The sequence below is a fragment of the Pagrus pagrus genome (genome assembly GCF_965226575.1).
Source record: "Pagrus pagrus genome assembly, chromosome: 15".
NCBI classification, from domain to species: domain Eukaryota; kingdom Metazoa; phylum Chordata; class Actinopteri; order Spariformes; family Sparidae; genus Pagrus; species Pagrus pagrus.
This window is the reverse complement of record NC_140199.1, coordinates 19,284,709-19,309,716: the sequence shown is the minus strand read 5'-3', so window position 1 is coordinate 19,309,716 and position 25,008 is coordinate 19,284,709. Positions and strand designations below refer to the sequence as shown.

Here is a 25,008-nt window from a genome sequence, read left to right as displayed (position 1 = left end):
CCTGTTTGTATAAAATGTTTTTAGTTTGTTGTTTGTTTAGCAAACCACTGAAACAGCCATTATTATAGATATCACCGCTTTTCTCCAAAGACCCGCCCTCTGATTGGCTTGCGTACATCGGTTTTCTACTATGAAACCAGTGACTCCTGTATGACGTGAATTTTATTTTCAACGGCTTTCTATACTTTTCTGTGAGGAAAACTGTGATTTCTTGTTTCAAAAGTTAGCTGTAGTTGCTTTAAGTGACCATCAGGGTAATGACAAAGAAAAAACTCTTATTGTAGACAAACTTGATTAAATACAGATTTATTGTTCAAAGAGCTTGGGGGGGGGGGGTTGGGGGTACAGATATATGAGGTGTATATCTGTTGTACAGACGGCCCTTTGGAAAGAGTAATAAAATGAGAGTCAAATGCTGAGATCTGCTATTGTTACTGTTCCTATCTAGAAAAATGTAAAACTAAAAAAAGGCAAAGCACACGAAACACATTCTACTTGTGCACAGTTCTGAGACGCAGAGACATTTCACTACCCTTTCTGAATACATTGTAGAAACAAGCAGAGAACTTCTCTCGGAGAGTACTTGGCTGTTTACAAAAAGAAAAAAAAACAAAACAATTTATTTCCAGTGAGTCCCACTGCTTGTACAGACATTATGAGGATAATTGGAAATAACACAATTCATCTCAGTGATCCTAGACTTGGAATTAGAAAAAACTACTGGAAATCATTGCAGCTGTCAGACTGACAAGCGTAGATCTGTGATCAGATGAAATGCCACGACATGGGACTGGACACCAATATGTTTGGTTACAGTAGAAAATGTACAATTTCTGGTTAGCTAGGGAACCATCTTCTTGAAGCTGTTTAAATACAGCCATCACACCATTACTTAAGCCATTTTCATCTTACCAGAAGTGGTGGAATTAACCTACATTCAGCATTGAAGCACAGGAAGCTGTTAAGACGAGATGAGAGTATCTCTCTCTCTCAGAGCTGGACAGTATATGTTATTTTGACAGGACACATTCAGAGATTTCAAGACATCTCAGAGGTATAAAAATGAAGAGGTATAAAATATAAAAATCACCTTATCATGACTAGAGGAGCACCAGACTCTGTGGTGTCAAACAATTCTCCTGTTAGTACCATAATGGACAAATTATGGATCATCACACCCACAGGGGGGCGTGCCCTTCTCTGTCAATCATATAAGTGAAAGTAAGATTAGTGCACATTTCCCACAATGGTCTTCTGAGCAGCTGGATAATACAGGTTTCACGTCATGGTCCAATAAAAATAACTGGTCCATAGTGGCAGACTGTAGTGGTACTGCGTCTGCAGAACTTTGCTTTGCTTTACCAACAGTCTTCTTTATGTTTAATGGGGTAGCTCATAGTGTCGGCTTGACTAAGGGAGAAATGAAATGACTGAAACAAGAAGCCTGACAAATCCTGAGTAATGTCATAATTGGGCACTGCGTTTCACATTATCATTTTGTGTTAACATATGTATTTTTGTCTTCCTGATACCTGAAAAGAAGCTGCTTAATATGGCTGAGGCAGATCAGGGATAGGTTAAAGGGGCTCTATGGAACAATTTGTAGCAATTTACACGTGTTAATACCTTTTTTATTGGCCATATGTAAGCGGAGAGTAATGTGATGCAAAAAATGAGACTTTACGCATGTTCTCCAGTGCCTCGTCTCTAACTAACAGCTAACAGAAAGCATCAGTAGCTGTAACGTAACGTTAGTTTAGAAATGGAGCCTGCGAACATAAACTAATGACCGGCTTCCAGCACAACACAGAAGTTCCACAGAGCCCCTTTAACCATGTAATCTGCATAGAGTTGTAGTGCACTACTATTGCTGCAGTAGAGGCCTCACAAAGCTGGTAACTCCATCTGCAAATGGAACGTAAAATTTAGGGGCGATACACGTTACTTCACAACAACTCGAGATGCAAAATTATTAATATATCTTACATTTCTTTCAATGAGGGGAGGGGTCATTGCAGTATTCAATTGCATAAAGTTAAGGTTTGAAAATGAGTAGGATGGTAAAAAGACCTGGACCTCATTCATTGGTGTAACGCTTGAGTGGCCTCGCCAAAATTTGATATGTTATCCACCAAAACTGCACAAAGTAAAGGTGCAATATGTAAGAACAACCACTAACTGCTGCTAAATGTAGTTGCTGTTAGCTAGTTAGCTCAGTTAGCCATGCAGCTAGCAGTCCTGAATGGGAGCTCAGAGTGCTGGTGTTTACACCACTAACACAGGAGCTTTGGACCGGGACAGGCCGGGGCTAGCTTGTTTGGCACGCTAACTTCACTAGCTATCTCTGCAACACAATACATAGACATCATAACGTCAAAACTGTTATTTCTTCACATTCTGTTGATAATTTTAGCTCATTTTTATGTGTTCAACTAAAATCTTACATATTGCACTTTTAAGTTAAACAATCTACAACTCTGACTCCTGGAAAAGGGCAAACTGTAACAATGCTCAATGACCACTGGAACCTACAATATCTGCCTTCACGATGAAGTGTCTATATAAAAGCTAACATTGAAAAGGACCTGACAGAGTGACAACATACAGATTAGCTCATTGGTAAAACTATCAGTAGCCACCTAAACTGAAAGCTAATTTCAAAATCTCTAAATAAAGACGTAAACACATGGACAAAAAGATATACATGAGAACAACGAATAAAGAGAACCAGTCACAATGAGTATCATCTGAAACTGACCCAGAAAAAACCCCAAAAGGCCTTTTTCTCTCTCCATCCTCTGAGCAACACAAAAGGATCAGCAGGCTCCGGGCCTTTTGTCCTCCTGCAGCAGCCGTGCAAGGATTTCCTCCTGCTGGGCGCAGCATCAGTAGCAGCAAGTCCCAACAAAGGCTCAGAGACTGAACACCAAAAAGATCATTCTCAATGTAGTGTGCCAAGATATGAAATATCTTCTTCCACAGTTTAGGGATGTATCAAGCTTGATAGCATTTAAATTAAATGCCTACAAATAAATACCATGTCAAAAAAGGCGTTTTTACAAATCCAGAGTTTTGTAGCTGTACAGTGTCAAAGCGTCCAGGAGTGTTAGTAGCAATGATTTTTTTCTTTTCTCTTTTCTTTTTTAAAAGGCTTCTATGGAATTGGAAGAACCATTTAGAGACTGTCACATCTGCACAGAAGAGCCTTCTGGTTGTTCTCCTCTCACACACACCAGCTGCTTATTCAGGGGAAGCATCTACAGTAGTGCAGACAATTTGAGATACTGGCAAAGGGTTACAGGAAAACACCTCCACCGTTTGAACATGAAGGCATGCTGTACTACAGTACCTCAATGAAACTCGAGCTTGTAGGACAGGTCCTCTCTTTCAAGTGCAATAATGTTAAGAGATACAGACAGAATATCGTCCCCCTAACATAACAAGGCAAAATATTCTTCATTTGTGCATTAGTGTCTTTCTTTCATGGGTCCATGTGCAGTGTTTTGGGGTGTGCCTCGGATATATCGGGGCAGAACGATGTTGCTGCCCTTGCATTGTCGGAGTAGATTCCCTCCGCAGGTTCACAGGCAGAAGACGTTGTTTGGTGAGACCCAGTGTGGAGTCCTTGAGCGACAATCCATTTAATCCTTAGTAGACAGTGTGCTTATGTTAGTGTAAAGTCCCTCCGCGAAGGTTGAGATGCTTTGGAGAACTGTTGGTTCAGTTCCTGGTTTAATTCACATATTCAGTGCACTCCTCAAGTTAAACTTAGGGGATTTTTCGTTTCTGTTCCAGGCAGTATCAGTGCCGCACTTCATTATCAATGAGGCTCTCCTCACCAGACCGGAAGTCCTCATTCAGGCCATTTTCAACATTGATTATTTCCTCGTCCTGCGAGGACCCCTGGCCGTCGTCGTCTCCGCTGCCTGAGCCAGCCTCCTCCGAATTTGGGTCTTGAAGTACCTCAGCAATGTACATTTGCTGTAGAGGAGAAGATGAAAAGGAATATTAAAATCTGACAACTGCATTATGTTTAAGAATAAGTTCTCCTTACAACAAAACATTGTTTTTACAGGTCCTGCATTTTTGCTTGGTTTTCTTCTAGCTATTTAAAGAAAATTGTGAATTTGGCCCCGTTACTATTTTTCTCACAACATATTCCATTATATGCAGGAAACATTCATGAGAAACAACTAATGGAAACTGAGCAAGTATTTGAATTCTTAATACAAACATTGGAAATACAAAATCTCTTTTAACAAGACAAAAAAAATCTTAGTCCAAAGTTACTGAGCAACAGATTTACATTACCAACTGATTTTCTGTCCAATGTTTGAATCTCCAGCCTCACATTGATATAAAATAAACATGACTGAATACATACTGCTGCCTTGTTGGCGGCAGACGCGCACACTGGACGCCCATTCTCTGGCACCCCGTCCACATCCTGGGTGTCGATCTGGGACAAAAAAAACGTGCATTTAACACGAGCAGCTGAATATAATGTTGGTCTGTAATCGTGCCGAATTTAGAAAACATGTTGTTACCTTGTAGTTGTGAGCACTGAGATATTTAAAATGTCCGAAGCAGACGTGAGAGAGGCAGATGATGATTGTGATGATCAAAACTACGAACGTGAACATGGATGTTGCAGCTGAAAACCCTGGGGGAGGAAAGTGGAGGGACATTTGTATAACAGGTGCTTGTACATCATAATGCTCCAGACCAAAGTGCCAGATTCACTGTAATTAAGTTTGGCCGTGTGTTAGGACATTAGTGGCCTGTAGATGGAGCCCTTGTCTTACCCGAGCGAACAGTGGAGAAGAACAGAAGCCAAAACAGACAGAGAATAGGAGCGGCCACCACTTGGTTGACAGCTCCAGAATGGATCTTTTTGTCCAGTTTGGATGGCAGATAAGCGTAGTACATGTTGTACCTGTCCGCTAGGTGTTTCAGCAGCATGTACATCAGCCCTGCATAGAGACGGGAGATAAAACAATTAGTGGAAGTAATCCAATTACACCTGCTGATAAGCTCCTGTGTAAAGAACAGAACCACTGACTGCTCCCTGCCCTCTGTGTGTTTATTCTGCAGTCATTTAATCAGCATGTTATTGTGATGTGAAACAGCAGCAGCCCAGAGGAGCTCACCGAAAGGGACGATGATTGGGCAGGTTATGCTGTAGGTCATGACCACGGTGAAGACACACATCATCCAGGCATAGGCTGCCCCGAACTGGAACTCATAGGCTTGGTGCTGTGAAGACACAACGACAGGACTGTAAAGAAAATTCTACACTGTCAGGAAAAACAGCTGGATGTTTATAGAAATGAATGTATTTAATGTATTTACAAATATGTTACATTCTCCCTACACATGCTATTATGTTGCCAAATAAATTGCGAGTCCATATTCCTGTCAAACGCCTCCAAAGAGGAAGTAAACTAACTATCCTTACGCAGAAAAGATGTAGTCTGTTTACTTCTCTGATAATTACATCACGGCATAACTCATAAAAGTTCAGACAAGCATTGTTCAAACATTTGTTTTTTTCTAGTGTTACATATACAGAATATATAAAGATATTCAGGACGCCGTTTGTTAAACTGTACAGGGGGGACAGCCAATGGGAGAGATTGGAGAGATAGAGATTCTTAATTTTATATTTTAGAAAACAGAATAGGGGCAATGGTCTAAAAACATAAATATTTCCATACCCTCTTTTCTTTTTTCCATACTTATTCAGACCTGGAAGTGACTTAAATCAATTTCCATACTGCATAGAAACCCTGTAAATTCTTATATTAAACTATTTTCTGATTCTAAGACCGATAAGTGATTTCAGCTTGGTATGTAGGAGACACTAACCCTCTTGACATTCCTCCTCTCTGCTGCAGAGCGAGCCAAGCAGAGGCGGATCATGTACATAAGTAGACCGGGAATCCTCAGCAGGTCCATGGCATTACCGATGAATGCAGACGCAATGACATAGTTCACAAAGAAGGCTCCGTTGTCAGGAAGGAACACACACCTAAAGCGCAAAGAAGGAAGTCAGTCTCACATTTGTTAATGCTGAATGATTGCATTAGTCTTTATAATTATTTCAGAATACATTTAAACTTGTTTTAATACTTTTGGGCCGTTACATTTATCTTATTAATCTTTTTATTTGACTGGGAAAAAAGCACGTTCATGAACATCAGTATAAAAATGCACAATGTTAACGTGCTGGATTTAGCAAGAATGCTAACGCTAACAAAAACAGTAACATTACAAATAACAATATACAATAAACAATAAACAATACTTAAATGATCCAAATACACCCTACCCTTTGGGGTCAACATATTTCACGCTGTTCTGTTTTGTTCCGAATGCTACAGCGTTGTATGAACACGCCCATAAAACGATGCTACTTACTCAAATCTGACTTTAGCATCTGCCAAGAATCTTTTGTCAAAAAGCCAGCGGAAGAAAACATCCAAACTGCAAAGATACAAGGAAAGAAAGGAATCAACTCAGGTATTTAGGCTGACAAAAATGACAGACGCTATAGCTTTACATTTCATTGCGTGGCAGCGTAGAATAAAAAACATCCTTTACCTGCTGAGTCCTAGGGAGGGCAGCAACAAGACCATGAAGATCAAGAATGTGTAGCATTTATGCATTGTGGTCCTGTTCTCTCCTGACCTGTAAGGACAAAGGAAATATTCACACATGTTAACAAAACAGACGGAACACACACAACCAACCTCAAATGGGAATAAAGACAAAATGAATGTCTGAATCATACCGGGTCCAGTGGGCTTCGAGGAAGGCAGAGTAGTAGACAATGGTGGGAAGTAATGCGGAGAAGGACCATAGAAGAAGGGTGGGGAAGAACTGGGTGACGATTGGATTCTGGAGGACAGATAAGAGAGACATGTTGTGCCATAAAATGGAGAAGTGAAGTCCTATGCCTTTGCAACTGCATGCTGACTCGTAGGAACTTGGTATGGCAACAATAAAGAGGCCTGAACTGACCGCACAGCTGAAATTGGACACAAAGCAGCTTTGTTCAACACTCACATTTAGGTACTCCACTGGTTTGGTAACATTGAACTTGTCCATGGTGGAGATGATGATGGCCGGGGTGGTGAGGAAGAAGAGAAGGAGGAAGAGAACAATGTTGACGACGAGGCAGCGGAGCCACCAGGAGACTCCTCCCACTGACAGATGCTCCCTGTGGGATAAAGGTTATGTAGCGGTTAGATTGACACTAGGCCAAGACCCGCAGTTATGGACACAGCTGGCCAGTAAACTGATACTACAGCTCAAAAACCAGTTTGTCATCTGGAGTGAGAAAGTACAGCGTGATATTGAGAGCACTAAAAATGAACAAGTCTGTGTTTGTAGAATTCCCTCGGGGTATCTGAGATTTAGTACTTTTATTCTGCCAAATGTTACCACCCTTTTCAAATGGTGCAGTTATATAATGAATACAAATATAAAATAAATGCAGCCCAGTTTGTAGACAGAACAGTTGAGCTGAATGTTTTCTTACCAGTAGACATTTTGTGGATCAGGGGCGTAGCTGACAGTCCAGTTGTGTGTGTGGAGCTTGGCGCTGAATTGAGAGCACTTGGGCTCCCGACGACACTGACAGCCCTGACACTTGCAAGCATTAAAGTCTTTCAAGATTCTGAAAAGAAACATCCACCCAAACAAAGAACAGACATTATTTCAACACCACTGTCACAGAAACACATTCACAAATATAACCACATGGAAATGTTCTTACGTGGCAGTGATGGACTCATTCTGGAAGGTGACAAAGGCCATTCCTAAGGGCTTCCTGTTAACCTTTTCTCTCTCCTTTCTGTATTCATCTCTTAGTTGTGCCTCCAGCTTGGTGTAGTAGCTCACGGCCTCTTCCTGTGAACAACACAGAAATTAAAGTCACAAACTGTGGTGTTTGTCTTTAGTTCAATCCTAAGTGCCATTATCTTACATTGCAGTGATAGTGAAAGTCACTTCATACGCAAGGTTAAACACACAGTATGTAATTCTGTCGCTAGGGGTCTCTAAATCAAAAACAAAAGACCCAAGTACAGTGGCATGATGGGAGTTGTCTTCATTTTTTAACAGCCCCCATTGCTGATCAACAATGAGTCAGGCAGAAATGCTCACGATAATGTAAATACACAACGCAACAAAATATTAAACAAAGGCCTAGGCATTTTTTTATACTTTTTAATGCAGAAATATTACATATTTTTTCACACTGTGGGGCCCTTTTACTTTGAATAAAAGACATCTGGCTGTAGATGTTTTGGATGTCCATGAATGTTTTGATCTTAGCAATTTGGTATCTTGTTATATTGTTTAATGTTTTCTATGTTTGATTTTTGTCTGCAACCGTGTAACAGTGCTGCTGCCTATCTTGGCCAGGACTCTCGTGAAAAAGAGATTTTTAATCTCAATGAGACTTCCCTGGTTACGGGAAGATTAAGTAAGTAGTCCTTGTGCTTTGCAGATCAATTTATAAATCAAATAAAAAATAAAAGACACACACAAGACTATGACATTAGAAAACATGTGCTATAAAAAGATGTAAGATTGCGCTTCCATTTTCTAATAAGACAGTTATGGCCAATTTGGTTTCATCAAAGGGAATCCCAAAATTCCTCCATTCATGTGGTCGCCATTATTTACGCTAATCTGTTTTCCTTATCCAACTTTTTAGCGTGTCACATGATCTTAAATCAATCTACACAAAGCTGGCTTTTTTCTTCCTTTTTTTCATTTTTCATAATGAAAATACAACCGTACAGTGCAGCAATATGTGTCACAGTTAGCACAAGTAGCTTTGTGACTAAAACAAAAATACAGGCTACAATATCCTCTACCAATGATCTGAAAATATGTGGTTTGGTGGCTTTTCTATGAGCAGGTACCAGCATGTTACATTGTTTATGAAGTCGTTTCCTGCTTAACACAGATTCCCCACATGAATCGATAACTGGACTGTAGAATAAATTATGCTCGCAAACAAGTTTCAGCAGTGTGATGTTTTGAGATAAAGCTATGTAGATATGTTAGTCTGACCTGCTCGCAGCCTTTGATGATGCAGCAGCAAAGGTGTCCACAGGGTTTTGGATTGATCATGGTAGGAGTGTGCTCCTTGCTGTGGAGGTCAAGGAAGAATTTCTTGCTGCGCTCTGTCTTCTTCCTGCAAGCAAAACATCGCCTGTGTCAGACTGAGACGCAGGCCACTGAGACACGTCACGAGTACACCCCAAACACAGACACACACTCACGCCCTTTTGGTAAGAACACTTACCTCTCAGAGTTGAGAGACATCAGCCTGGCCACATTGTAACAGATACGAGCTTCCAGTACAACGCAGTTTTCATACGCATGCCTGTGATAGAAGGGCAGGGAGGAAGAAAGTCAAGGTAAGTTTATAAAGTACAAATGTCCTGTAGACATACAGTATTATATACTCGATGATGTTTCTTTACGATATAATAATCAAATAATATTCACTTTATAATAACCATCATTGAAAAGAGGTCATATTGTGCTTTTGCTTATCCTTTATTGTGTTATGTAGCATTTTTGTGCATGTAAAAGGTCTGCAAAGTGAAAAAGCCCAAATCCCACGCCAAAGGGGCTTTCCCACAGAAAACACTGCTCCTGCACCGCCTGAAACGCCTGGTTTGAGTCGAGCCTTTACTACCGTAACTTATATGTGTCACTATATAACAGGCCTTATATAAATATATATTTTTATATATTTATACTAAAATATATACAATTCAGTCAGTCAGCAGACATACAGTTTTTACTGCTGTAGTGGTGTTATTTCAGATCACACTACCTTGCTCGGCATGACCCGCCCTACTCTGCCTCTGATTGGCTACAACCACACCGTTAAGTAATGCGCATTTGCAGTTCTGACCAAAGACTGAAGGCGAGATGTCTCACTCTGTAGCTAAAACAGAGCGTTCAAGACACAATGTCAAAAGGGATGCTGCAGCAATGCACCATATGAGAAAAAGTATGTGTTTTTTGAAAATTAAAGTACGTAAACTTATTCTACTAGGACCCCTAAATAAAAGTATGAACCTTAGAATTAGTATAATATGACCTCTAATGTAAATGTAAGGATAATTATACTTTAGTTAATAGTGACTTCACTGTTAACAAACAATTAAATGCTTTATAAACCATTTATCGAGCAAAAGTTTAGTCTCAACTGATGTTACTAAACCTTTAAAATTGCTTAGTAAATGATTCATAAACCATTTCATTGTTGTTAACAATGAAATAACTGCAATAAAGTGTTAACTTAGCAGGTTTTCTGTACTGCTTTTTTGCAGTACAGGAGCAAAGAGAAGATTTTGGTTAATACTATTAGGCTGCGTAGGAAAAACCAAACAGCCCCCCTCAGTCATCTTGACACATGACTTGCATGACCTTGCTCATCTGGCTTCTATTATGGACAATTACACATATAGGCCTGTCATTGTCTGATCCCAGCCATATGGGCCAGGACAAGATAGCTACTTTTAACAGGAAAGGGCATGGCTCTCATACACCCTAATACAGTTACCGCACAGCTCACAGCCGCATCGACAGGGCAGTTCATCATTTTTATAAGCAGACAGATTTGAGCATTGTGAGATATTAAGTGTAGCGCCAGGATGCAAGAGTGCTTACTCAAAGTGTTGCTTTATCTCCGACTCCTCTGCGTATTTGGAGATTCCATTGACAAATAAAGTGCGTTTCACCTGCACGGAAATGAAGACAGAAGGTTACCAACAAAATTCAGACCTGTGTGTGTAGAGAGTGTGTGGAACCAGTAACAATGTGTGTTTACAATAACTTCTGGGTAGAAAATCTCTGCCTCACATAGCATTCACATGCATTTCAATTTTCTTTTTTCATGATGTTATTTCAGAGTTTATACATCTCATTCAACTAAAACGCATGTTTGACACATTCATATAATAAAAACACTTCACTAAATTTAGGTTGGAGAAATAATTTACCTATTGGGCTACAGACAGCTTGAGTTTACCCAAAATTAGCAGTGAGGTGGTAAGATGCGCTGTTGGGTTGATTTGGTTCATCAAAGTTACTAGCAAGGCACACAGTACATAAAATATAGCAAAAATGTCAGAAAATCTGATGACCGTGTGTAAAGATAAACCTTTAAATGTTAAAAATGACATCTGGAAAAAAAATCCCGATTTCACATATCACATATTTTATGAACTGTGCTAGCATCTTTGATATCTACTCGACGGCAATATCTTAGACCAACTGCTAGTTTTGGGTTTTGGGTAAAGTCATTTTCTATAGTCTGTGGCCAAAAAGGATACTAAAAGACAACACCTACCCTGTGGGCCCTGCTGCCATCTGGCAAAAGATACACAAGTATCCAACAAACAGTGAAGTTGTTTGTTCTTGTTTTTTTGTTTTGCTTTCTGTTATGTCGCATAAAAGGACTCAAACTCCATTTGGTGGTTGTTAAATGATAAACAAATTAACCTTGTGACCTTGACAAAAGATAATTGTATTGTATGTAAGCTAGCATATGAAGCAGGAGTTTTCTACCAGGAAGTTCGTATAAACAAACATGTGGTTGGTTCCAAAAAGCAGCCCTTTTCTGAAACCATGCCACCCACCAGGTCATCCTCCTTGTAGTGCATCTTGGAAGTGTGCCGTCTCATGCTGTACACTGTCAGTAACAGGTAGAGAAATGCAAAGGTGGTGTGCAGCCACAGTAGTGCATTACTGGGGAAATAAAACACAAATGGGATTTAGTGACAGCATTACAAAGTGAAGACTCAACATAAGGCTTCGAAGAGTAAAGTATATAATATAGTGACAATATAAGAATTACTCACTTTGCATTCAAATTTGCTATAGTGGTTCGCCCAAAACTATAGGCATTGTTTTCTGTCAAAGAAATGAAAAGAAACAAGACGATTACCTTGAGTCCTTTGAAGCTTACTTTGGTCCACACGTCTTCAAATGTCTCAAAATCCAAGTAAAATTCATTCAACATATTTACTTGGCGTTTTTCTTTTATTTTACATGCATTAAAGCATGCTGCTGTAGGTTAAACATCTCTGTATATGTCTTGTAAAATGTATAATTTTCAGGCCTACATGCAAGAAAAGGTTGCAATGGCTTGTTCATGAGGGGGCAGTTTTAGTTGTAAGAAAGAAAAAGGACAAAGTGAGGTAAAAGAAGAAGAGAGAAACAAAACAAAGAATAGCAAAACAAACATAATGGTGACAAGGCAGCATCACCTGGTTCCAATCGACTCACCAAGTAGGTTTCCCGAGAAGTTCACGGGCAAGATGATGCCCACAGAGAGCACGCCCACCACTACCAGCAGGCCAATGATGTGGCGTTGAAAGGACAGGTAATGAACTGCATCCTCGCCACACTTCTCCCTTATCTCCTCGTCCCTACAGAGAGAACACACCAACAAAGTCAACAAATTCAAAACAGAGACAAAAATACATATCCAGTTTAATCAGCATTCCTCCTGTGTGTCTTATTTCCAACATGCTGTGACAAGGTTGACTCACTTGATGCGGAAGATGGCAGTAAGCCAGGAGCAGAAGCCCTAAAACAGGAGAGCAGAGAACTGAAGGTGTTGTACTAGCTATCACATGCAATACACAGTATATCCTAGATAAGACACTATATTCTACCCTGTGAGAACAATGGTATACTTACTGTGTCTCTCTGATCAATGTCCACAGAGCTAGAAACTGAGGTGAGGCGCTCATAGCGTTCTGGTGTCTCTGATGTCATGGCAGAGGCCACACTGTATGCAAAAAACACAACACATAGCATTTACATGATGTTACACAACATCACCAGGTACCTTAAGGGGGTGTTAGTTCTTTGTGTCTTAGGACGGTGGGATTACCAACAGCATGGAAAAGTTGACAACACAGAACACACACACAAACACGCGTGCTCTGAAATGGACTGCAGAGATTCAGCCCTGCTCATCCTGTGTGGGCTGATCACAGGATTTAGCTTGGTAAACCAGTCAACCACAGGAACAATCTCTGCAGCCACATTTCATGCAGCATTGGGAGTAAGGAGCCTACTTTACACAGGTTGAGTACACCATCACTGTGAGAGGAAAGGTTGTGATAAGTGGTTAGAAAGCTCTACAAAAGAGAACATTCACAGAGGAAACAAAAGAAACCCAATGATCATGAGGAGCCGGATTTACGGAGTGTGTCCAGCAGAACACGAGGTCCTCCCAGACATAAAACAGCCCCATGGCCGTATTTTATGTTCTACACAAATTTGATTGTACTCCCCGGGCAGGTCATGTCGGGTCAATTTATACACAGCTGGAAAATATAAAGAGGACCCAGGTTCTGCTGGAATTCCAACATTGGTTCAGCGTTCACTACTACATGAAAGGATGACGTCAGCCACGGCTCTAAGAGATCTCTAATGGAATGAGGAGAGAGCCTGCGGCTATAATCCACCGTCAGTCCTCCTCTCGCACATTCCTGTGTGAAGTTGGAATGGCTCATCTAAGCTCTAGTAGTCAGGATATACTGGAGGTGCACCATGTTAGGGCCTGTCTTTGACAAGAAAACAGAACAGGGAAGCATTACCTCTCCCTGTAAGCATCCTGTCTGGGCGGCTCATGCGGTGCGCTCACACAAAAGAAGTCCGTGCTTCATAAAGAGGTCAATACACAGATTAGCACACACAGATCTGATTAGGACAGTGACAGAGGACAGGGATACCCAACAGCAGAAATACAAGAGTGACAAGGCGAGGGAGAAGAATTAGGAGCCTGGCACTGGTAAACGCCTGGAGGAGGTGGGAAAAAAACCTTAGCCATCAAGAGTGAAAAACAGGCTGAAACCCACAGCGGCCTGAGCAGAGTGGACAAGAGTTATGAGTTAGGTTAACTACAGAGAGGGGCGAGGAGAGAAGAAAAAGGCGGTGAGGCTTTGATATGGAGAGATAACATACTATTCCCGATCATCCAGGCGACTGTACCGCTGATCCATTCTTCTGGTGAATAGAGAAGCAAAACAAAGCCATTCAGCTTTAGTGAAGAGCACAAGGCCCTGTTGGCCAGTAAGGGTGCTGGTTCGGAGACAAACTGGGGAAGCATGTAACACCACAGGCATACCAATGAAGGTTTCTGTTCCTTCTGGTATACATTATCCAGCCATTTAAATGAATTTACGCCCTACAACCCTTTCATTTATTCTAGTTGAGTCATGGCTAGTGTAGCTGGAACAACAGTGGACATCATTTAAACCGCGTTTGCGATGATAAAACAAGCTTCCCAGAAAGGTTATATTCACTTTTCAGATGTCACAAGAACTCAAAAGACAGACGCTGATCTAAAGTCAGCACAATGTCATGAGACAACAAACTACATTTCCTGTCTGTTACAAAAGTGTCCCATGCTGCCACCCCCCTCCCATCCTCCCACCATGCTGCAACCCCATTCTCTGCTCACATGCAGCTGCAAAAATAGTGAAGCTGCAACATCACACAAACACAGCAGGGGGATGTAGGTGATGGAGCACTGTGTCATGGACTGTCAAGGGTTCACAGTCAAAGAGGTCTGTGGCAATTATCTGATCTCCCTCTCTCTCTAGCTTGATCAGTCCTTTTGTTTCACCTCATGGTGAAGCAGTTTAAATGGTGGAAGCAGTCTTTGTTGACAGGCGCCTTTTCGGCTGCTTTGACAAGTATTCCCATTATTCAATCAGTCGGCAGACATCAGTCTCAAATTATTTCTGATATATCTGGCAGCATATGATCAAATGATAATGGGGAACGACTGTCAATGGGCCTTAAATGCAGGCAGTGGCTTTTAAAGTATTCTGGGAAACAGATCTGAAAGAGCATTTAAATTGATAATAACAAAACATTTGTTTCCTCTTCCTCTATTTCAAGGCTTATTCCAACAGCTGCCTGGCATTGCTATTTCAAAGTGAACTGGTCTAAGTGACAAAGCATGACTATTTCAGAGGGCATTACTGCTACTGAAAGGGAAACTGCTGACAGTGACTTCCTGTCTGGAGTGCCATCTTTGTAAATGTCGGAAAAGTAACTCCACCCTAAGAACAAGCATAAAGAGCCATCAAGGACCAAATCCTGAAACATTCTGCCAAAATGGCTAATACTGGGTTGGGTACATTTTGTCCCTATTGACCACAGTATCCTTTCTATCTCTAGGCAAATCATATCAATGCCACACTGACTCTACAGAAAGTGTTGTCCAATCTGGCAAATGTTACAGGTTTATTTCTCCTGCAACTAGCCTAACATCACGAGGATCAATTATCAAGAAGTTGAACGTGTCTTCCAAAATCCTCTGGCAAGATAAATTCTTTTGCATGTCACAAAATTTTGGTGAGCAGTTAATCTAAATATTAATTACTAACCACTACTGTGTATTTAGTACTTGTTACATGTGTTAAAAGACTGATGTTAACATAACAAATTTCAATCACAGTTGATATATCAGTGCATGTTGGCCATATTATTGCTTTCCAAATAAATCAAAAGGCCTTGGTAGTGGACCTTCCAGACTGGAAAAGTGTGTTCTATTTACCTGTCAGCGTCAGTCACCAGAGCCAGCCGCCCATAGTCCCATGCTACTTTTCTCAAGAAGGAGAAGACAAACAGCAGTCCCTAGAAGCACAAAATAAACAGTGAAACCTGTACTTTTTTGTATTTACATCACAGAGACCTACTGAACAAGTAGGAAAGTTACATAACTTCTTGAAGGAGCTCATCATTTAAAAACACATTCCTGGAGTACTTAAGCTCAATTCTGAGGGTTGTGAAGAAAACAAAAAACCTAAAGGGCTAGAACTGCATCATGATTCGGGACTCACCAAGAAGCACATAAAGTCAAGGGCAAGGACAGTAGGCACCCCGCCGAAAGGCAAGCCCTGGAGCACTGTGCTGCGTATTCGGGCTGAGTAACAGTAGTCCCTGGAGGTGGTGTTGGGCGGCAGCGTTGTGCAGCTGTCTGGACTGGTGCATCCTTGCCCCCCCACAATGGCCATTATTAATATCAATGCTCTGTACATCACTCACTGCAGCATGTTGACAACCTGTAAAGACAAGACAAGAGTGTTACAACTTGAATGTTACTATTGCCTCAGAGTGTAACTGGTCACATTGTCTCTGTCTATCAAGGACATATTCTGAAAAGTACCTTTCCTCAGAGCTGAAGAGAGAAATGGAGTGAAGACTGAAATTACTTGGAAACAGACATCATATGAGACTCTGTGGTAATGGTAACCACGCAATTCAAATTGTCTGTTGTGTCTTTTAGTCATGTGCTGTTGCTTTGACCACACGTATGAAAAACTGAAACAATATTTCAACCCTTTATACACTTTGTTCCTCATTTGTGGCTAATAAATGTGTCAATGACCCTACGTAGTTCAACTTTGGTTCTAGTTCGAGAAAAATAACTGTAGTAAGTAAAAAATCCATGCTATCCCCATCCAGTAGACCAAACCAAGTTATCCTATTACAGACAGGTTTATAGCCAACTGGGAAATGTCCAGTATTCACTCTGTTTTTAGTTCTGATTCTGTGTCCCAGCACCTGAAAACATATCTGGGTTTGTAGCTTGCAAGATGTTCAACTTTCTTCAGCAGTCACTCATTTTGTCTTAGGCTGGTTGAGAACACTCAGCTTGCCTGAGCCTGTTTACACCTCTGCATATGTACAGTCATACTGGGGTCTGATGAGAACAGTGACTCAACCATGCAGACTATGTTTGTGCCGGAGGACCAAAACAATGGTCCATTTAACTTTTAATGTAGCTACAGTAGTTGTGTCTAACCCTGACATGTCTTCCTTCTGGTTTCTGATGTATGTTCTTGGAGCATCAGGGGAGTGTTGGTGTTCTTTACACTTCGTCCAGTGAATTTTAAGCAAACTTTAACTTTAAGTTCGCAAAAAATAGAAGAATAAAAATGTGAATCTGGTTTGTTTCCATGAACTGTTTTTAGCGAATGAACGAGTCTACGGAAAACATAATTTCGTCAGAGGATGACGCGGCGTAGGCTAGATGGCTACGTCAGGTGTGGTGGATGTAAACAGAGGCTAGAGGTAAACAAACCAGGTGACAAAATGGAGAGGGGTCTTCAGGAATTACTTTCCATAGTGCAAGTTGTAATTGTTCTTGCATTTCAGATGAGGCCGAAGAATTGTTTGGTCTCCTCATTGGTCCACATGTGCCTACTGCTTACAGACATGTTTTTTCAGACAGAGGAAACGGCTGATCAGTCATGTGTGTTGAATGTTCGCTATGTCAGAGTTTATTTGACAAATCTGTTTCCATCAAACATTTTGGGCATTGACTGACAACCACCTCATGCAAGCGTACAAAATTTTGCCGTTTCCATAAAAATAATGTGATATTCTTCAAAATGTGCATAAAAATGCTTTATGGAAACATGTCTATAGACTGATTTGACATAATGTCAAATCTGTTACTTCTTCAAATTCTTTTGATATTTTTAGCTTTTAATTTTTGAACATTTCAAAATAAAATGTCCAGATAGTCCTTCCTTTTACCCTGTCACACAGCAAGTAGTGAAGTGTGATACACCAGACATCCTAATACCAAAGGTCCATATTCACTGACTCAGACAGGGATGCTGTTGGTCAGGAAATGGGCTTAAAGATTATGTAAACTCAAAAGCAAACATGGGAGGCAGGGCACAACAACTGTTTAGATAAAAACACTAGCCATCTAATCACCACCTGAAGTAATCTTATGACATATAAACATGAGCTTAGGAAATAGAAATACCCAATATAATATATAAACAGAAGCCTTGGAGTTACAAAACAAAAGGAAGGTCCTTCTGACTTAAGCATAATATCTTCTCCATCCTGTGCAAATAGCCCTATCGTAATCTAAAGGCTTGCACACTTAGAAGATGTCATATTTCACTCAGACTGAACGAAGGGCTTGGAGAGGGCGCGTAGGTGTTCTGGTGAGTGCTGGCGAGTGTTTGCACAGTTGCACAGCTATACTTGTGCCCTTCGACCCACTATTACCAGCAGCATTCACGACGCTGCTCATCTGCCCTAACACTAACTCATTTATCCGCTCCCTGGAATGCTGTGACATCAGTGCAGAGGGACGCAGCCAGAGCTGAACAATAAGCCGATAGAGACCACAGGGTTCAAATGGACCGGTCTCAACCCAAGGAGGACACAACATACCCCCCTGTGCCTTCAACAACACTGCTGCACATCCTGGACCCATTGCCAGAGTTCAGACTTCTTAACATTCAACACCATCTTGAAAAGGACTTAAGAACATTTCAAACACATCTTATGATAACACCTAGGTTACAGATGTTATTTATGGCACACTAAGACCACTGAATGTCTGCAAAGTCAGTGCCGGGAGAATACCAAAACATTTCGAGCATTGTGTACCTTCTTGAGTGACAGTCGGTCTTTAAAACGTTGACAGTATCCATCTTTAAATGTCAGAATTCAGGAATATGCAAATATTTAAGCAAAACATTTGGTTAAACATACTGTAACCCACTGTGAGGCTCAATCTAACAAAGTCCAAGAGTTGAGTCAGCTGTTGAGAAGCATCACTTTCATGGACTATGTTGTTAAAAAAATCTAACAAAATGAAAAGACAGACCATGGCAAATGACATATCAGTTTCACATTACCACAGCTTTGAAACATAGAACAAATATTGTTTTGTTTTTTAATCTAATGATAACACATTCTTTACAGTTTAATTGCACAAAAGGTGCTGCAGATCTTAGTGTGGGTGCTGTTTTCTAATAAAAGCAGTTTTTGAGAAGAACTTATAATAAAAAAAATGTAAAAAGTCTTATTCTCATGTCATTTTTGTTTGCTTATAATTTACAGCAGTTGGACACCATAACATGAACACCTGACAACACAATGCAATCCCACTGAAATAAAATCTTTTTCAGGCTTATAATGAATTGTTAGAGTAGAGTTAAGTCAACAGCTGGAACAGCCAACAATGCAGACAAAAGTCTAAAACTAATTTGGGATTTTCTTGTAATTCTAATGTCTAGAAAACAACTTTTAACAGTTCTGTGTGATTACAACATGACTCAGCGGCACAGAAATACTGTGCCACCTTTCCACCTCATGCCAGTTGCTATGGTACCATCAGTCTGGCACACATTCTCAAAATACAAATAAACATCAAGGGGATGGAGGCAATGGGGGAGAAAATCTCCCACTTGTCCATCTGAAAACCAATCTAGAGTGAGTTTGCTGTTTGCTTTACAGCTTAAACAGGCAAAACAATGCTGTTTGACCAATTGTCCACCTGGGATAATATGTATAGTTTTATTTTTAGTAAGACAAACAATATCTGAGCGAAACATCTACAAAGAAAAATGAAATGAAAATGTCATACGATACTGTGCTTCATTCAAGTCCATGGAGGCAGGTGCACGGTCACAACATACTAATAGTACAAACGCAAACATTTTTACTGTTAATTGTACCTCCATCTTAGTGCTTTAAGGAATTGGCCTCTGAAAGTGCACAACACTAATGCTTTCCATCTACGATCAGAAAGAGCATGCACAGTCATTCATGACCTCGTGCATTTAAATTTATACAGTTTTCATTCAGTGTGTGAGTCATTTATTTAATCTGAATTAGTTCAATATTTGAACAGGCTTTTTTCAGTGCTTAAAAACAATGTATCATGAATTACCACATCGACATGCTCCATCTTGCTTTCCCAACCTAAAAAAAACAAAAAACTAATTTGACAAAGGAGGGGCACATAGGAGGCGCCAACAGTAAGTTTAACTGGTTTTGTTGAACTCTTATAATCCAAAAATCAGAAGAAAACCAACCACTCCCATTAACTGTTGTGTGTCAATGCAGGAAAGATATGTCACCTTTAAATGTTTCACCTCCCCCAACATGTCACCTAAAATATTCCCTTGTACCAAAAGCAACTCGGTGACAGATACTTAAGCGTTGGTTCACAACAATCACCTCGTAAAGCCTTTGATAGACAGAGCATACATTCTTTTCGCAACGCGCAGCATGGTATCCATTATCACCTTCTAAAAGGTTGGTGATAAACTTATCAGCAATGTGAAAACAGAGAATGAGTGGACAACCTAAAAGGAAGGTGCAAACAACAACTGACCTATGATGACAATGATTACACATTTCTAAATACGTTTGTTTGAATGTAATTCAACTCTACTTGCATGTCAAAGCATTAATACTGTATGTGAACTGTTTTGAATCCCTGAGGACCCTTGTGCATTCTGCTTCACAACAAAATCAAACTTTCTCCAACAATGCTGATGGCTGATAATGCAGATTTTCACATATCAGCCTTGTTGATATTAGCCTGTGAATCATTGACCGCAGTTCGGTGACTGAGCTTTGATTAGCACAGATTGTGATGATGTCAGAGTGCGGTTTCATAATCATGTCACAGCATTTATGTAAAATTAGGGCCAAACACGGTCGAAAAACAGGAAATGAGATAAAAAATGTTACTTATTAAAATCTCTTCCCCTGCTGACATAGATTCATGCCTACTTACTCAGCATTTCTTGGTCGAAAATGTTCAGGTCAACAATGGGGAAGGGAGCATGGAAACATTAACGTCAAATGGTCGGCAAATGAAAGTTGGTGCTATATGATAAAGGACTTTTAAGCTAAAGAGAAAGCAAGCTTCTCATCAAAATCATTAGCACAACATAGGGTCTTAATCACTGTTGTATAAATCCAATAAAACACATTATCTGTGTAAAATTAATCTAACTACTGTAATTGAATTCTACCCTCACAAGACTGAGGTGTGTATTCCACCACATGTTTTGATTGTAAAGGGAAGCCTGAGCTAATTAAGATCTAAGAGAAACAGTTGCAGCTATTCAACTGATCGTTTTAGAAATTTATAAAGTAATAATACCAGAACTTGTGAAGCTGCAGTCTTATGAATGTGAGGCTTAGTGTAACGTGAGGAGCTGATTTCTAATATCTGTTACACTGCCATTATAAATTCGAGACAAGGGCAGCTGGCCAGACTGATCAGGCAATTTTAAGGCAACACTTAGCTTTCAGCTTGTGATGGGCATTTGTCATTGTTCCAGGAAGGCTTTCCGTCAATACTCACTGATGTCACTGAACCACAGTATGGCTCATGAACAAAATGTCAAGACTGCTAGCAGCCAGCTCATGGTTATCCTTTTATAGGCTGCTCAAGGAAACACTTGGAGCATTACCTCTCACAGCCAAGCTGTGATTAGTAATCAGTGCATGATGAAGCCATGTCAGTGAACCTGGCACAGTTTCAGCTGTTACCTTCCGGAAATTCTCTCAATAACAGTATTGCTCAACTTCTAGTGTAACACAGCTGAGATATGTTTTGAGTGACTGATATTCCCCTTTTTATCTAAAGGTGTGTCAAGCTACTGGGTCTATGGCTGCATTGTCTATTATCCTTTTCTAGCTTAATCTTGTCCATTCAAAATGGTGAAGATTATTTGAAAAAATCCTGACATCTCTCCATTGTTTTACCTCATCATGAATAGCAGAATATGATCCGTGACTCAACAACAAACACTCAGGTGCCTGACGAGGACCAGCAGGCGAACTTAATCTTGTGGCTCGAGTGTGGCAAATTAAATAATAATGAATGTAACAGTAACCCATTTAAAAACAAAAGTAGAATCACCACTATTAACTACTTTTGTTTAATAACGCTAACTCCGACCGATTGCGGAAACTAGCTCATGTTACCCTTTATCTTTACTGTAGCTAAGGCTTGATAACTTTCGGTCAGTTAACGTTAGCCACACGCTAACGATAACGGAATGTGTTTACTCGTTTATTGTTCTGACAGCAGCAACCATTGAGTTTCTTAATGAAGTAGCTAACGTTTAGCTGCCGCAACTATGGAGAACAACAACATATGGTCGCAGTAAAATGCTAATAAATACAGCGTTAATTCAAAATTAAAACAACTTACCTTGGTATGATACGCAGCTGGGCTGAAACCAACACAATTAGCTAATGTGAGCTAGCACCCGTAACGTTGACGTTAGCTAACTTAGCCCCTCGATGTAGCAAATAACAGGTGGAGACTATCTAAAGACTGTAAGCTAATTTCCGCATCAAAATATATTTCTCCGCGCTTCCCTGCACACAGCACTAAAGCTAGCCAGATGGGGCCGGTCCGTCAAACTGTCTGGGAGAACTGTTAGAGATGATAGCCAAGTCTGAGCTGATACGCCTGTCAGCCAGTTGAACAGCGATCGCTAACCTAACCAGTCAAACGGGAGCCGCTGCAGCCAGTCAGGTTTAGAGCGTGACGTACATAGAGGTAGATCATATAGAGAGACGACACATCTTTAAACGCCATTGTCGCTAAATCTTCGTAGCGTCTTCATTATGTAGCTTCTATATTACTCTATTTCTATGTTGTCCACGGCGCGTTTGTATGACGTAGGAGAAAGTAACAAACAAGTTAGCCGGGGGCAGTAGCCGCTTTTTGCGGTTTCTTTAGGTACTCTTGCTTTTATGAGCACAATCGTTGACATTTGACACAAATCATTAAATCAAATCGCATCCTCCTAATTGCAGCGAGGGATATTTGTTAATTATCTGCTGATGCCTGTCGTGTTTATCAGCTAGCTCGGCTAAAGGCGGTTGGTCGCCTTTTGGTGACGCTGTACTTTTGACATTGGCATGGAGCGTGATAGAAGGGTAACGTTATCAAGATAGGTGTTTTAATCCCAAACCAAGGCTTTTTCCATTTAATTCTCAGCATTCTTGTATTTGCGTTATTAATCGGAACAAATACTATAATCCAAAATGATTTTACTCTGCTGTTAGGACTCTTCCGCCCAGCATGTGACTGTTAAAATATGCTAGCATATGCTAGCTAGCTAGGATAATTAGCAAACCCTTTAATTTATTAGCTGCTAACCGTGTATAATTTCTTTTTCTAGTTGGCGCAATATTCGTTGTAGTTATGGCTCTCTCCCAGCTTTCAAGATCCCTGACTGGGCTCTTCGTAGAGACATCGTCTGTAATTCATCAGAGGACTTTTAGGTAAGATGTTTATCTGTAAAATTGTAGCTCCGAATGTTGTGACAGCTAAGACTTGGTGAGATGTGGTCTGGCGAAATTTGACAAAGTCATCAAACTAAATAAGATAAACTTAAGCCATTTACATTTTACTTAGTCACTGATAGAGAAGTGGAACTCTTCAGTATATCTCAGTCCCCCATCACTCAGAAAATGTCTGTTGTTGTAACTTCCAATTATTTTTTTGACCTTCACTGTGCAAAGTCATGTAAGAGTAGAGTTGAGACAAGAAGGCTGTTTTCACATTCAGCTGCTGTAGGGGTGCATTTTCTGTGGTCACTCTAAATCTGAGTGTAAGATGTGGATGATCTCTTCAATCCACCCATGGGATGTAGGGATGTACCAGCCTTATTTTCGTCATCACAGCTACAGTACTTTGGAAGCCATTTGTGCTTTAAATAAACAGGTGTGATGAGGAAACCTGAAGCCTCCAGTGCAAAAACACTGAGAATGACTTCTGGTGAAGAGACACCTTGTGTCCAATAGTTAAACTAGATTCTGGGTTATTCAGTGGGGAAGAAGGAGTGGATGAAATTTGATATTTGACACAGATTATTACTCAAAGCAAAGTGTCTTTATATGCATTCAGACATTTCTGGAAGGGATCTTCAAGAATTTAAAGGTATATAAAACTGCCGAGCATCATTTCACACTGTCATGATTGTGGACTAGTTTATGGATATGTTAATAAAGAGTGAGGATACACCTGTGTTTATTTAGTTTTTTTTAAAGGAAAATTTATTTCACTTTGCCTTTTTTGACTGTATGTTGTCATGCTTGGATTTGTATATCAATATTTGAATAGTAATTGTGGTGGCTTACAATGTTGTTTGACATCTTCCATCTACATGCATATTTATGCCCCTCTATCCCAGTGACGGCACCATGGATGGTTTCCTTATGTCAGCCCAAGTCTGTGCTTAGAAAGGTTTACCTTCTTTAATGACCTCATCAAGCCAGCCCTGAGTCATTTCTTTATTCACTGTCTATGGAGCTGCTTAAGCGTTTGTCTCCACAAGACACAATCAGCTCAGACAGTGTTTCATGTCTCATGTTTAGCTTATGGAAATGGATTTTATCACAGGCTGAATCTTTTGCTGTAAACCTTTAGTTTCCCCATAGAAAAGTTTATTTCTAACCAATTTTAAGACTGCTAAGTGAAGAGTCTGTGGAGGAAAGCTATAATCAATATCATGACCTCTGACAGTAATGAGTAGTGCATCAGCAGAACTCCCGTTAGTTGAAGATGACCGATTTCCTTTTTCTCTTCATCAGTGTAACTGCTGTCGCAGCAGCCATTCAGAAAATGAGCAGAGTGCGCGTGGTGGACAACAGCCCTCTTGGAACTACACCATATCACCGTGCGCCAAGAGTGATCCACGTCTACACCAAGAACGGCATTGGAAAAGTTGGTGACAGAGTGTTGCTTGCCATCAAAGGACAGAAGAAGAAAGCGCTGATCGTCGGGCACAAAATGCCTGGAGATCGGATGACTCCACGCTTTGATTCGAACAATGTTGTTCTGATTGAGGACAATGGGAACCCTACAGGAACAAGGATTAAGGTCCCTATACCCACGCATCTACGCAACATGGATGGAGATTACTCTAAAATCCTAGCGATTGCTAGCTCGTTTGTTTAATGGCAGCATCATTCACACTGTACATTTCACATCTGCGGGCGTCATTACATCTTTTCTGTATGTTCTTGTCTTTAATAAACTTTAAAAAGGAGTGTACACCCTTGTTTCTATACAGCATTCCAGTGTTCTTAATGTATGTAATAGATTCAGGTCTTTGTCAACATGTTTGACATTTTACTGAGGCCCCT

At 40.4% G+C, this 25,008-nt stretch overlaps 2 protein-coding genes across 4 annotated transcripts; one reads left to right on the top strand and one right to left on the bottom strand.

Moving 5' to 3' along the window:
• Positions 1-290: 290 nt before the first annotated feature.
• Positions 291-22,383, bottom strand: LOC311270601 (CSC1-like protein 2). Of its 2 annotated transcripts, XM_084375580.1 has the most exons (24): positions 22,058-22,383; positions 15,906-16,127; positions 15,620-15,699; positions 14,017-14,058; positions 12,742-12,832; positions 12,591-12,628; positions 12,325-12,467; positions 11,898-11,949; positions 11,676-11,784; positions 10,705-10,775; positions 9,323-9,403; positions 9,088-9,211; positions 7,781-7,914; positions 7,544-7,681; positions 7,069-7,222; positions 6,794-6,900; positions 6,604-6,690; positions 6,421-6,486; positions 5,869-6,031; positions 5,151-5,256; positions 4,806-4,973; positions 4,548-4,663; positions 4,385-4,459; positions 291-3,981 (listed from the first exon to the last, which is right to left on the bottom strand). In XM_084375580.1, exons 2-24 carry the CDS (start codon positions 16,101-16,103, stop codon positions 3,802-3,804), a joined length of 2,523 nt encoding a protein of 840 aa, XP_084231706.1. In that variant the 5' UTR covers positions 16,104-16,127; positions 22,058-22,383; the 3' UTR covers positions 291-3,801. The 2 variants fall into 2 exon arrangements, with proteins under 2 accessions (XP_084231706.1, XP_084231707.1); XM_084375581.1 differs by lacking the exon at positions 14,017-14,058 and having other exon boundaries at positions 22,058-22,382.
• Positions 22,384-22,490: 107 nt separating this feature from the next.
• On the top strand, positions 22,491-24,916 carry mrpl14 (mitochondrial ribosomal protein L14). 2 transcript variants are annotated; one of them, XM_084375584.1, is made up of 3 exons: positions 22,491-22,594; positions 23,040-23,142; positions 24,454-24,916. In XM_084375584.1, exons 2-3 carry the CDS (start codon positions 23,063-23,065, stop codon positions 24,818-24,820), a joined length of 447 nt encoding a protein of 148 aa, XP_084231710.1. In that variant the 5' UTR covers positions 22,491-22,594; positions 23,040-23,062; the 3' UTR covers positions 24,821-24,916. The 2 variants fall into 2 exon arrangements, with proteins under 2 accessions (XP_084231710.1, XP_084231711.1); XM_084375585.1 differs by lacking the exon at positions 22,491-22,594 and adding an exon at positions 22,658-22,794.
• Positions 24,917-25,008: the final 92 nt, after the last annotated feature.

Excerpts from the sequence above, each read along its gene's own strand:
- LOC311270601 (XM_084375580.1), bottom strand. The coding sequence starts at position 16,103 with ATGTACAGAGCATTGATATTAATAATGGCCATTGTGGGGGGGCAAGGA. Across the intron at positions 12,629-12,741 it reads ACATTGATCAGAGAGACACA|GGCTTCTGCTCCTGGCTTAC; the intron begins GTAAGTATACCA and ends CTCCTGTTTTAG. Across the intron at positions 6,691-6,793 it reads CTCGAAGCCCACTGGACCCG|GTCAGGAGAGAACAGGACCA; the intron begins GTATGATTCAGA and ends TTGTCCTTACAG.
- mrpl14 (XM_084375584.1), top strand. The coding sequence starts at position 23,063 with ATGGCTCTCTCCCAGCTTTCAAGATCCCTGACTGGGCTCTTCGTAGAG. Across the intron at positions 23,143-24,453 it reads ATTCATCAGAGGACTTTTAG|TGTAACTGCTGTCGCAGCAG; the intron begins GTAAGATGTTTA and ends TCTCTTCATCAG.